Here is a 16098-nt window from a genome sequence, read left to right as displayed (position 1 = left end):
AGTACGTGTGTTATACAATACAATATTGTATTATCACTCATACGCCTTAATACACGATCTTAATCTATTCCCGATATCAATCACGATAGAAGGGCATACCTACGTGCTTTAATTGTGCCTAAGGAATGTTTCGTTCTCCGGATTACGCACAGTCCTTCTGTTGAAACAATACTGGGTTTTTGAACGTAACAAACGAAAGATGATTAGGTCACTGCAAACACTATACCTAAAGTCACTCGATGTATTATTATATATGAATTTCACACTGATGTCGTTTAATACTTTTCATATACTTTATGGCATACTAAAAAAAAATTCGTATTTACGTAAATGGTAAATATTTTGTTGAATATAAAAAAATATGATAATGAAAATATGTATATATTTTTATTTTCTAAACGAAAAAGAATACTAAACTTATTTTATACAAAGTCCATCTTACTTAGGTACGCCATAATTTCCAAAATTATATAAAGCCAAGTATAATATTTATACAAGTTTTATTTTACAGTATTCTATGTGGTAATGTTACAATATCTATTATTTACCAATTCGATATTAAGGTGAATAATTATGATACTTAACTTGATATTGATCAATAAGAGTAGTATATTCGAAAAAACAAATGCATTAATTATGACATATTATATCATAGAGTTAAAATGCTATATCTGATCGACCTGCTACATATAAATATATACAACTTATGCACTTATTCTAGTTCATTTATTTATTTATTACGTTTTAATTTTTGTATTTATAATAACTAAACACAGATTTTAAACCAATGTTTAAATAATTTTTAATTCCAATTAAACGTCGAAACTCTCACGTAGCAACGAAAAAGTTTTAAAATAAATTTGATTGAAATATTTGAGGACCATCAAAAAGATTCTAATACAAAGGTAAGATTACATTTTGTATTGGATACAGCTTTCTTAAAAAAAAGGTACATTTTATAGTATTACGATGAAAATAATACAAAAGCTCTACGAATAAATTTGTAGTTATTTATACTTACTAGATTTTGTTGAAGAAAAATGTAAAAAAAAATCGCAAATGCATGTGATTTATTATCTGTAGATAATAATATGATGTATTAGATAATATGTATCTAAATAATTTATGATTTAAACTTTTTTTTTAGGTAATTGTAAAAAACTAGTGAAAAATGACGCGTATAATCATTATTTAATTTATATTTTTTTTTCTGGCAAACGATAAGCGATAAATTTTATACACATGAGACATGACAAGAATACAGTTTTATATTGTATAAAACCATAAGTTATGGTTTTAAAATAGTATGGCTTATCCAATAAGGTTTTAAAATTCAAATAATAAAATATAATAATTAGCTAATGAATATAATGATAATTTATGCATTATAAATTACAATACATTAAATGCTTGATATTTATCATTTATTTATTTTTTAGGTTACATATATTATTGCGTTGTATTCTATTAATCAATGTTACGTATAACATAGATTATAATGTATGTAAATACAATGTAAGATTAATTTACATTAGTACTTGATATGTATAGTATAATCGTCTGCAACGATTATTTGTTGTTTTTTTAACTTTCAATTTACTTATTTTAAAGCCAAATCATATAAATTAATTATGGTTTTTCTATACAAAAACTTTGAATTTTGCAATTTGTTTTATAATAAATATACATAAATTTAAAATTCCCGTATATTGTATTTTATCTTCACACAATTTGAATTGATTTTCTGTATACTATTATTATTTTACCGTAAGGGTTCTCCATTGATTGAAACTTATTTTACAAATGTGTGACTCAAATCTATAGAACTATCGTACTTTTACAATAAAAATCATAGTATTTTGTCTTATTTCGTTCTGTTCCAAACGACTTGATATAATTTAAAAATATGCATTGGTTTTAAATTGTAATTGTAAAATTAAATAGAAGTTGTGTAATTTTATAAAATATTATCATCTGTTAATCTAAGTAAATTGAATTATAGTTTTAAAGTTGCCAAGGTTTAGAAATAAGTTTAAAAAACTATTAAAGATAGAAAAAAATTAATTTATTAATTTTCATCACACCATGACATTGAGATAAGTTTCTGAATTTTTATTCACAAAAGTTGACCTAGATAAAATAAAAAATGATTAAGTGTGAAAATAAACCTTATTTAAGAAGATAATTTTGATGCCGATGTATTCCTCACTTCTATATAATCGGAACTTATACACAAATGTGTCAATATGATAGCGAAACTAATAATGTGAAACTTGAACTGCATTCGCATAAAATTGTTTCATATTATACATGTAAATGTAGTAGTTTTATGGTATAATGGGTTTCAAATGTTTAATTTTATTTCCAATTTTAGAAACCGTATGAATTTTTAATAATATTATAACGTTTGGTTTAAATTTTTTTATTCTACCTAATGTCAGGAACTTTCACTTTGTTCAGCAATATAAAGTACCCAACTTTTTATCTAATTGATAAAAAGTTATTGAAATTAACATAATGTAAATAACTAACATTTTTACATGATAAGACCTATGATGTCTGAAATCATAACCTGCCCAAGTTAATAAGTATTGGCTTATACTAAACACAATGATATTATAAGTGATTTATCTATAAAAATAATGAGTATACTCTCGAGGGACAAGCTTCTGAATATTTCACTATAACACTATTATAGTATTATATTATATTTATAAATAACTTAAATTTATAATAAAATCACACTTATAAGTGTTAATATATTATGTCAAGACACCCATGTGTGTTATTAATTAAAATGAGTTATATTTAATTTTATCAATTTAATGATATTTAATTAAATATTTCACGTTGTACGTTTTTTTATGTTATTAATTTCATTGTAGTAGTTTAAAATATTTTCTTTTTTATTGATTTTTTTTTAAAATGAAGTATTCGGTAAAAATTAAATATGTATACATATTATTTATATTTTATTTTCAGCTAGGTGTTGAGTTTATTTAAGTTACTTATTAATTATTAGTTAAGTTGATTATTCAAAACTTATTTTTATGTATAACTACTTAGAGATCGGATTTAAATGCGAATTTAATTATTATTTGTATGTTATTGCATTCCAAGTAAATAAACCGTTTCACGTGACCAATACTTTAAAATCGAAACTTTTATTATGTATTCTTTGGATTTTTTTTATGTTTTCTGTTTTAAGAGCATTTTTAGAATTTCAGATCATTTTATTAATTTTTAGAGTATATTTCAATACGATTTTTTATTATAAATACAAAATATTAAATTAAAAAATATTGTTTTCATAATATTTGCTTTAATAGTTTTTGATATTTTTCTTCTGTTCTAGTGCATTATTATTGCGTTATTTTTAAGAATTTTAAATCCGGGTCATAGTTATTAGTAAACGTAGACTTATTCTTTAAATTTATCGCACCACCAAGTGATAGTTTAAAACTCAAAGCAAACAAAAAAAAATGTAAAACAATACTTTAATGGCGTTATTATTTTTTTATAACGATTGATGAATCTCGTACAACCTATAACTGTATAATAGTATGTCGAATATATTTATATTATATTATAAATCGGAAGATATACCGAAATCGGCAAAAAATATAATAATGCTAGCTCAACTCACGACATCCTAGCAGGTCATTGGTGACGTCAATGAAAGGTCGTTGCGCAATTGTCATTCGATTCTACTGAATTTTGTCACCCAAATATTTTTTTTTTTTGTTTAACGCTATCGAAAAGCCGATATCAAGTTTACTTACTAGTATTTTGAGTTTGTATTTTATGAATTTCTGAGCGACAAGTGACGTGGAGTTTTCATTGCAGCAGTAGGATTCAATATTATTTTCCAAAAATCTCTAAGAAAATACCTACCTATCAATGGAAAAATATGATCTTATTATTATTTTTTTCAAAGAAAATAACATATACACATGGTATATTCAATAATTGATTTTGGCCAATATATATACACATTTTTTTACAGGTCATACGACTTACCAGTGGAATTTAAATGTTCTACAACTGAAACTAAAAATATCTCTATAAATTGGTGTAACGCAATAATTATTGTATGCGCACTGTGATATACGCGCATACAAATAAAAATAAAAAATGACTTATTTATAGTCAAAATGATTTAAAATTTAAAAAAAATAGGTAAAATAATAAATTTATTAAAAAAGCACGTCACCCAAGAGTATAAATAATAAGAATTTTTTTTTTTTGCTATTAGGTGTATCTTATTTATATCAGACTGTTATAATTCTAATTGAGTACGTTAAAAACTCTGAAATCAATTTAAATCTTTTGCTGATCAAAGTAAAATTAAATATCTTTATATAATAATATTCAAAATATCTTCATACCAATGTATAGAGTTAATTTGATATTAGATTTGAAGAATGCAACAATCTCTTTTTTCATAGACAATAAGAAAAATACTATTTGATTTAATAATAAATAGTTTTAAAAAATTATTGTAACAAAAATAATTAATGCGTATTATTTGTGTTTTAAATGATTTACGTACATTTTTTGGTTTTTATTTATTTAATATATAATATGTCAATCCAAAAGTAAAGCTTCGGATTATAAGTCACAAAAACAACCACTTATCTACAATCTGTAAGTATTAATATTGAAAAATACATTTTCATAATTTCAGTCAAATTTAGCAAAATATATTTAGATATATATATATATATATTATGATAAACCTATATAGGTAATATAAAATATACATACATTGATAAAATTAACATTTTTCAACGAGTTAATCATACAAATTGACCAATTATTACCACTCCTATTTGTATACCACTATTAGCATAATTAGATTTACCTACCCATACAATGTAGTTATTAGTCAATATTCATTGCCATTATGTAAAAAATGTGGTGTGTTTTTTGTTGAATAGTGAGTGTTTATCGTTTTATTTTATCGTATTTTAAAACCCGTGAATTACGGACTTTTCACAATAAACATGGTATATCTAAACCGAAGTTCAATTAGAGCAAGTAGAAAATTAAACTTTAAATATATTATTTAACGATAATATAACCATTAATTTATATGATTTAAAAGATATAAGAAATATAAGAAATAATTACACATTAAAAATATTAACTATAATAATATGACTGTATAATACTAAAGTTTAATTTTATCTTATTTTTTATAGGTTTAATCAAAACACGTAATATATATATATTCAAATACACTTTTTAAAATGGGTGTTGGTCATTCAAATAGACAGGATCGCTCATGTCCGCTGGATGGTGATGGTGAGTAGTTTGAACTATATATTATATTAATGTGTAGACTGATATAATAATAATATTATGTAAACTAAGAATTGTGTGCATTGTTCACATTTATTGATTGTAATATACACGGATACATGGATATCATGTTTGTGTCTATAATAATTATGTGGTCATCGATAATGACGACATTTTAACAAATGCAGATTAAATTATAATTCAAATCCTTAAATGAAATTTATTGTAGTCATTTCTAAAGTTATTTTAACGGCTGAGAAATCGAAGATAAAACATATAATAAAACTGTACAAATGTCACCGTTTATATTTATTTAAAGATACTTATATTGGATAGTACTGTTGTATTTTGTTTTCTTTTTGTTTGTCATGGAACGTGTTGATGAAGTATTATAGTTATATATTATATATTTTGACCGAAGAAAATTATATTTTCTTATTGCCCTTTTGTAAAATTTGTATTCATCCATTTAAATTTAAAAAAATAAAATAAAAATCAAATCTTCACATTAAGACTTAACGGTTTGGAAATCTTTTTATAGATATTTGTTAGGTAACTAAATATACTAATTATTTAATATTAACAACACAACCAAATATTTCTTGATAATTTATAAATATTACTATATAATATTAATATGTTTATGAAATTAATGTAAATTGTAATATTTAACAATTATTATAGTTTACAGAAACAGGAACAGTTTTTCTACTCCGTAGGTAAATTAGAATATTTTTTTTCCTATTACACTATTACCCATCGATAAATATTATATTGGAATAGCAAATTATACAGCATATTGTCGACAGACAATTAACGTGGAATTATATTATATTATCGTTGACCCAATGGCATTCTATAATCATTTAATTTACAACCTTATTGGACAGACTTTGCTTTTAAATGATAAATCATTTTTCAAATTTGCTTGGAGTGTGAACACTGTTATGTCTGAAATTAATACATAATAAAGATTTTATGATTCAAGCGTATCACATTATACTAAAATATAATGTTTTATTATATATTGATCGATTAATAAGTTTAAAATATTTTATTTCACTGTACTCATGGTATATTTTTCATTTGATCACACAAGTTATTAAATACTTACTTCTTTTAAAAGTGCTACCTATTTTACCAATATAACAAAATGGTAAGGAATTTGCAGACCCTTGGCAGTAGGTTGTTATGCAATCACTAAAATTTTTTATAACAATTTTAATAACATGGGTTGTCATTCAATTTCTCATATTCTATTTTTTATTCTACCAGGAAATTGAAAATATTAAAAAAAAAAATCCTAACATTCGTTGGCAATAGTTAACATTTACTTTACAGTTTTAACAAAATTATAATAGGAGATTTATACAAACTCAAAAAAAGTTTTATATTATTATTTAATGTTTAAGTTGTCTATTTGTATGATATACCAGCATATATTTTGTACGTCTCTTTAATAACTAAATATTACTTTGAATGAAATGTCAAAATTCATGGTTGTTATTCATTTATATTCTTACAAGTAGTTCAAAGTTACTTTTATAATACTTCTCTAGATTTGATTTTATGACATTTGGTTTGACAGTTAAGATATACGATTTAAAAACCAATTGACAGGCAGATAATAATATCGCGAAAATAGGATTATAACACTCACGATAAGCTATAACAGAGACATACATAATATGTAACTATACACATTGACGTTTTATTGGAAAATAGTAGATTTCCAATTTTGTTTGAATATGTTCATATTTACACGTCGGATTTTTTATGAACAAATATATTATAATATATGATAATAAAAACTTGTGAAATTCAATGTTTGCGATCAAGACAAAATTATGTACCTGTATGTTCAATTATAATTGCTATGTTATATTTCCAGTGTAGTTTAAACTAAAAAAGTTATTATACATACTTATATAGTTCAAAGTGCAATGTATATATCAAATGTTGTTTTTAAAAGTAATGATAATCGCGTTTTAATTGGACTCGATTTGAACTCGGACTTTAACAATATTTCAACCGAAGCGTTTAGTAATGTTTTGAAAAAAAAATGAACCAAGTCTAATGTCAAGTTAAAAAATGTGACTAAATGACTCTGTTAGTTTGTTCGGTACGTGGTAAATGTGCTCCCTTTCGTACACCCATAATATATAACTATGTCGCACTTTGAAATGGCATCTTGTCTCTCCATTATTAAAGTTTTTTCCGTCTGTAAGCGTCGACGACGTCTTCAACAGAAACATTAAAAAATAAGTACTTTATTTTTCGTGTTTCTTAATTTTTTACGAATTGTTTAGGTCAATTATTACAACCAATTGCACCACCGCCTTTCATTTACTAAATTTTATCCGCACATTTCTACCCCCTAAAGTTCTAATTCTAATTCATTGATAATCTAATCTCACCGTCTTCGCAGGGGCTATTCTTTGACCGTTATTTATTCGGTTACCGTAAATAATTAATTCTGGTATTAAAAAAAAAAAATAATGCGAATTTTACACGATTTTTATTTATGTTATATTTGTTAGTTGTGTGTTATAATCTTACACTGACTACCAATTTCCAAAGGTTGTTACGATAATCAACCAAAGAAACCTCATTTTAAAAAATGTCTAATAATTCCTTTTTCACAACCGTCTAAAAACGATTAAAAAAAATAATTTTGTCGTTTTTGTACGCAATTTTATCGAAATATGTGGGCCGAAAACGTGACACTAACGTGTGGCAATAATTAGTAACCACCGAAATCGTTACAAGCGTTACAGGTACAACTACTGTTACTGTTTATGTTAACATAATCTATCCGACGTGGTCGTATGGCGCCTGCGAAGGCCGTGTTTGCTAAAATCGGCAAATCGGGATGGACCTCTGTGTGACTAATTTTACAAATTCATGTGTGGCAAGTTTTTTAAGGGAAGCCAAGGCAAACAAACGATGACAAATTCACATTCAATGTTGTATTGCCCTATACTACAGGACATTATCGTGGAAAAATAGTTGAACTTAACACCTGTCAAGTCGTGGTACTCGGCGCTGACCTAGGGAAAGGTAGATTTCCACAAATTTAGATAATATCCAACATAACATATACATTATACAATATACATAATATTAACTTTTTACACGAGATAATAGTAATAACGTGTATACAAGTTTTAATTAATAAAAAGTTAGAATGTTATAATTTATTAATATTTATTCAAAAACCAAATCAGTTATACAAGCAACAAATTAGTAATAATAACTTGTTATATAATATGCAACACCACATTGTTTAACCGCACTTGTTACTGTATTATGAAAGAACATTTATATTTATTAACCATTAGCCCTCCCGGAAGTAAGCTGGTCGTTCCTCGTTTTTGACTTCTTGATTGACCTGTCCTGTACACATCGATCACACCGGACGTACGTTTTGTTAATGTAGACCATGCATCATTGGAGCTTAACTCAGTATATCTTAAGCAAGGTTTGAACGAAAAGAAAATGTACAACTACTGCCGGATCAAGGTTGACGTAGTCTAAGCGCTATCAGAGATCAAACTGAAGCCGAAATGTGGAAACCTTTTGAGTTTGAAATGCTCCTGGCTAAGATGATCGACGATGATGGACTGATACCGAGTACTGATCATTGTCAAATGTATGGCTGACAATCTATCTGCACCATAGTGCGTGTATATCAACCGGTTAGTGTCTCAGAACGAGCTACTCTATGTAGATAATGTAGATTGGTGGTTATTTATTAACGTTATTAGGTGAATAGAGCAGTGTTTTTCAACCTTTGTATTATGGCGACACACTGTTAAAAATGTTCATACTTTGTGACATACAATAAAAAAAAAAATAAGAATAATAACTATTCATTTTTGTAAATATAGTGTCAACAAAGTTCGTACATTTAATATTAATACTTTCCGCGACACGTTTGGACTACCCGGTGACACACCGGTTGAGAAACACTGGTTGATGGTAGAGATAATTTAGATTCCGGGCTGTGGTTAGTTATATTAGGTTAACAAATCCAACTGGAATACTGTTATCTTCAACGCATTAAAGACATCATACAATTTCCGGTGCGTTAGTCCATGAGTTGCCACAGTCTCAATAATTTCCCGAATGAAACCCAGTGAAATGCACCCACACATCTCTCTTTATAGCTTACCTGTTCTTATACAGTCTACATGTGACTATAATTTTATATTTCCAAAATATCTTAATTTTATTAAATCAATCAACATAATACAATTGAGAGCAGCCAGCTGAATTATCAAACACGATATTTAGTACTCGTATACTTGTTCTCAGCAAATTTTTAAATTATATCTATAATGAAAACTATCTTTTGCAAGTAGTTAGACTAATTGGAATGTTTATACAAATGGTGTATCTAATTTAGAGACAACAGAAGCAGCTGTCTCAGTCGATTTTATATGTAGCCGTTAGCCACGCCACTGATTTATACTACTATATAGAAATATATATATAAAGACTATTTTTACGAGTAGGTACTTTAATATTTTTTAAACATAAATTGTATTGAAATTGAGTTTAATAATAGGAAACAGATAGTTTTATTTCAGTACCTACATATTATTTTCTATGAGAGATTGATTATAATATCAAAACATACAAATATTCTATTAATTAATATATACATTTTTTACTCGCTCACTTCAATATTAAGATCATTATGATAATAAATAACAATAATATAATATTGTATAGAAAAGCTGTTTATTTGACAGTTTCGTCTCGTTTAACTTACTGAGCTCTTTTTATCTGAAAAATAATTTTTATTGTCTGATTTTTTTTTATCGTAACTCGTGACTCGTCTTTATTATTATTATTGTTAGCATGGTCATCATCGTTGTTTTGTTTATTTCATTTGACTAATGGACTATCCACTCTTTGTTCAATCTACGAAAACACATAAAACAATTTGTTTAACCCTCAAACTGTAATATACTTTTTCGTCGACAATTAATGATTTAATTTACTAAAATAATGAACAAGCCAGTAGAATAATGTACAACAGTACTATTTCACAAAGTTTAACAATGATCGCATATAATTGATATATTTTCTCAAAAATAACAGATTTTTGATAGATATAACAGGATAGAACCTCTTTGCTATTCGTAGTTGTCCAATTAGTAAAGATCAAATTCGACCGAGTCATTACTTTTTTAGTACTATTTTACACGAGTGCCATATATTAGTTGATATATTTTAAATCATAAATCTGATTTAATGTTTATATAACATAATAAAAATATAATATAATCATATAAATTTATGTACATCTGCAAATACATAAATAAAATGATACCAAGAGCTAAAATATTTATAAATACATTTTATATAGTTTTTTACAGTTATTTTATATATATACCAAAAAAATTTAATTCATAATAGTAATAAGTAAATTTTGATTTTATAAATAAGACGTGAGGTTGAATTTCACCTTTATATTACAATGTTTGAACTACAAAGCCTAAAATATTTTAGAAAAAACTTGAAACATTCGGATGTTATTTTTACTCAAATATTAATTGACAATTTAGTTGAAATATTTATGTTGAGTACTTTATTATGAAACCTTTATTAGTTGTTATTTTATTATTATCAATATCATAAAAATAAATAACAAAACAAATATATAACATATTATTAATAATAATAATTTTCAAAAAAGTATTATTTTCATGATATTATTGTTAAAATAAGACAATATTATACACGTTTGGTTTTGTCGAAAACTTGTTAAACCATAATAATTAATACCTAGAAATTATATGTAATACATTAATAATTTAAAATACAATACAATTAAGATTTCTTATGCATTTTTTACCCGTGATCATTAATGATGAGTTTATTTTCTACCAATTTTTGACACACGATTCAATAATATTTTTAATACACTACCACATATTTGTAGAAAATAGTTATAATGAAATATGATATGGCTAAGCCTATAATGATTTAAAAAAAAGAAAGCTAAAATGTATATTAGTATAATAATACTATTTTTTTAATTATTGGATCAAAATAAAATGCTCAGTGATGATATTATCCTCCATCCGCAGTAGATAACTTATTTAATGTCTCTACTTTAAGTACAAGCAATGGTTTTTAGTAGCAACTAGTAAGACTATCTGTGCATCGTATAATACTTCAAACGGAGCGAGGACTACGAAGCAAAGATTATAATCTTTTTAATTCATTACAATTATATTTCTTCGCTGAGAATACTCTATCTGACACCATTGTCATTTATACCCGTCTTTCTATTTTATAGAGTCGATTAAACAAATTTAAACGATTTAGTTAGCCACCTGGTCGTTAAAACGTAGATAGACGAAAACTGATGAGCCCCATTAAATTGATCAGTTGACCCTTTAATATCCCATAAGTTGCTTAGGTTCCAAAAAATAATCAGATAAAATGTTTCCCAGCCCAAAAATTATTATGGTTTCGTAACAAAAAAAAATGTATCCAAGGCTACTTGAATCGAAAAATATTTAGAACCGATGTATATTTATATTCTAGTTTTGAAAAAAAAATGATTAAAAAATCAATTTAATTTTTATAAGAATAATATAAGTTCGGTGTATTTATGATAATAAAATAATAATAATAATAACTGGATTAGTCGCGCTGTTGTTATTAAACTGAAATAGGTAACCTAACGAGTGTTGTTCATTATTGTATGTTATTAAAATATATGTATTAAATTTAAATTAAATGATAAATCATCCTATATTAATTTAAGATAAACGATTCTGAGCAGAGACTCAGCCAATACCTCTAAACATATTGTATTATATTATATTCATATTGGAATTATCTATATATTTTTCAATTAGTAAACTAATTTTATTCTTTTTTAAATTATTTAAATTATATTATGACAATAATTAAACAATTATTGCATATAATATAATAGATCGTTATTAAATTATAAGTCTAATACGACGGCATGGATATTTTCGTGGATTAAATAGCTTTAAATGGATTAAAATATTTTAAAATTTAATTATGCATACCAAAAAATAATGTACAGAATTACGAAAAGCTTAAGTCCCTAAAGAATAATATTTGTTGAATTTCAAACTTTTTTATAAAAGAGTATACAATTTTTTATGATAATTTATAAAAAAAAAATAAATAGAAAAGTTTACAATTTCGAATGCATTGAAAAAACCAAGAAAAAGATCAAAAATATGTTGAAAATGTTAATACTCATACATTTTTGATGAAAACTAAGTAACCTATCTAACAAAAAATAAAATTGTTTTATGTTTGTGTTGCATTCATTCTATACCCATTTTCCGCTATTACAAAACCATAATTTTTTTCCGATTATTTTAGTAGTCTTGTAAGTAAAATATTATTATCGTTTTATATACATTTATTATACATTTCATCGGTGATAAAGTTTTAATGGTTACGTTTATGGTACTAAAAATGTCCAACACTTTTTATTCTTGTTATTCGTTTGACAGACGAAAAATAAAAATAAAAAAGCCCATCTATATGTACTTTTGAACATTAAATAAAAACATTAAACGTGCACAAAAGTTCTAAGTAATCTTTGGTATCAACATTTATTTGCACAATGGTTTAATAGTTTAATACCGATGACTATAAATATTAGACTACGTATTTAAGTATAATTTTAATCCGGAGTTACAATAATATACACCAGATATAGTAATAATAATACAATATTATTTATAGATATCATCTTAGACGTGTATTTTTCTATTAGATCATTTTGAAAAATTATTATTGATTGTTTTATTTATAAGCTTTTAGCATATTATTATTAATAATCATAAGAACGTGTGTATTTAATATAGTATATAGACACGAATAAACTATTTTGTTAAGATAAATTTCAGACATCAAGTTAACTAAATTGTAAAAATACTATTATTATTAATTTATTATTTTATTCTTTAGAACATTAGTAATCAGATATTTAACTTAAGCATATGTATTTTATTTTAATAGAATAAGCAAATATAATTTACGTTGAAAGTGGATTAGATTTTTGATTTCTCTACTAACTAGAATTAATGTTTTAAAAAACTTATTTATAATAATTATATTATACTAATATACTAATATTATTAGCTGTTAAAATTGGATGGTTATATAATACGATGATAGTATAGCTAAATTTGTAGTATACCTACAAGTAAGGGTAAATTACTGGCATTAACTGATTTGAAAGATGAAATCATAAGTGTTTAAGTGTTAAAAAATTACAGCAGTTATATTATATTATACCAATTTTTGTAACCGAATTAAACAATGATATAAAAATATAATTTGATAGTATTCTATAATACAATTTTAAAACGTCATAGATGATATAATATTTCTGTTTGATTATAAAAAGCTGATAACCTTAGAGATAAAATGTATAATTTAAATAAATGTTCTAAGTCGAATATATTTTAATGCACCCATATTTTAATAATAACATTTGTTTTTAACAAGATGTTATATAAGAACAATTAGCAAATTTTATCAAGAGTATATTTTATGTGTATGCATTGTTCAATAAAAATAGCCAACATCTAAGTGAAATTTAGTTAAAAATTCATATTTTTAAAAAAAAAATTAATATAATATTCTTCATAAATTGGTCATTCAGTATTCTGAAAATATCGAAAATAAATGGCCACGATTTTCTTTGGAAATATTTTAAGTTTTAATTTTGACGAAATTTTTTAATCGAATGAAAAATAACGATGCAAGTTATGATATTGCAATTCGAAAATTTGGTATAATTTTGCTTTTAAGACTCGCACACAGTTGTTAAGTATGGCAGTATTAACTTTTAATAACACGCAGCAAATTATTATTCAAACGAGAAATTAGATTATGTTCTATTGCAAAATAATTGGATGTTAAAGGAAGTGAAAGCAGGGAAGATTACAAGATATGGACTTCATTACTAGGTTTCGAAATGTGCATCGCTTAATGTTGGCAAATAAATTAAATTTAGTAAACTAAATGATTTCAAAGGATGTAATTCTTTTTTATTTTCTGTAATTCAGGTAATTCAACGACTTAATTTGATTTGACCATGATTTATGCGATTTTCCCTATAGTTAATTTGATTTAACGTTAAATTGCTTTAAGAGAATGACGGAGAAGAGATAGCGTTATCAAAAAAAAAAACAACAACTCTGTTTTTCACAATGCAGTGACAACTAATTGATTACATTTCCAATTGTGTGTTGCTTTCTGTTGACCTAGGTTGGAGTTTCTGCGTGTATTTTATTGTTTTAATTTAACTTCCTTTGTTTATCCTTATTCTAACCCTATTAGATTTTGGCAATAATTGAACTATCGTAGTAAATATATCTATTGATTATTAAAATACAAATATTATATAGATGTGTATCATTGACGTTTTCATTGTAATAATATAAAATAATACGCGATTAGCTGCGATAAACGAGTAATTCGATTAGTTATTTAAATAATTTTACTATATTATAATTATTTTACAAAACGTTTCTATGCTACTACAATTTTAAAATAAATACAAATGTTTTAGTGAAAATACATATATGTATATCCATATTTTATCTTCAAATTCCATAAAATACTCTACATTATCTTTGTAATATATTTTATAAACACTATTATATATTTTATAGAATATATAGTTAAATTATGAAATTGAAAAATATACAAATGTGTTAACATGAATCATTGTGATGTATTTAGATATTAAATTTAAATAAAACAGATTATTTTAATTGCTACACATACTAAACTATATTTTGAAAATGTATGTTATGAACTTTGAAACATATAATTAATTATTATTCTATAGCAAAATAGAACAACATAAAAACGTTAAATACCTTTTGGTTTTTCTATTTTCTGCAGTTTATTCAGAAAGTTAAAAGTCTAAATACACCGTATTTCACTAGCTTTTAAAATTAAAATTACAAACAATGTGTAAATAAGAGTAGAATACATTTTTTCATCATCCACGTTTTTAATTTTTTTTCTTCATTTTTTTCACCGTTTACTTAAAAATTAATATTTTAATCTTACCTTTTATATAATACATTTGTATTCGTTTATATAAAAAAAAGTTGCCAATTTTTATTGAATATTTAAATTATTCTTCAATGTTCGAGTATAGAAAATTAATACATAAACAAAATATTGAACTTCAATATTAACATTTAAAAAGAAAGAAAACAGTGAAACAAAAAAATGAAAATATTATGAAATATCAAATAATAACTCTAATATAGAATGTAAAGAAATCACTCATTATAGAAACTTTCAAACAGATTTATTTTTATCTGGAAAGCTACTTTAGTTATTTATATAGTTTGCTTTAGGGCGTATTTTATATAAATAAATAATATCCATTTCAAAAGTTACTTTCATCAACACGGGAGTCATTCAATTCAGGTAGTCATATTTTCTGAACCTCCACAAACTCAACGTTTCATAATATCAAAAATAAAAATAATAATTTCTATATTTCCTTATTGTTTTAACTAAGAATAAAAATTAATATTATAGACTTAAAATGTTTATAATATCTTTGAATATCCTAATAAATATTTGATTAGGTAGACGAAATATATATATTGTATTATTTAAATTTGGAATTTGCATTTTAATTTGTATATACATATTTGTTTATTGCATAATAATGCAATACCTAACCTTACTTCGCCTTGAATTAAAATGAAACATAACCCTTTAGAAAACGAATATATATGTGTATAT

General features: G+C 24.5%; 1 protein-coding gene across 1 annotated transcript in view; it reads left to right on the top strand.

Annotated features, from left to right (window-relative positions):
- Positions 1–16098, top strand: part of LOC132917735 (serine/threonine-protein kinase 32A) — an 88471-nt gene that overhangs the window by 9216 nt on the left and 63157 nt on the right. Inside the window, exon 2 of the mRNA XM_060978614.1 lies at positions 5205–5307. Coding sequence (XP_060834597.1) covers positions 5253–5307 — 55 coding nt within the window. The 5' untranslated portion in view covers positions 5205–5252. The remainder of the gene's footprint in view (positions 1–5204; positions 5308–16098) is intronic.

This window comes from Rhopalosiphum padi, chromosome 1 (genome assembly GCF_020882245.1).
Source record: "Rhopalosiphum padi isolate XX-2018 chromosome 1, ASM2088224v1, whole genome shotgun sequence".
NCBI lineage: Eukaryota > Metazoa > Arthropoda > Insecta > Hemiptera > Aphididae > Rhopalosiphum > Rhopalosiphum padi.
The sequence above is the reverse complement of the archived record's forward strand: the minus strand, read 5'-3'. Positions and strand labels throughout refer to the sequence as shown.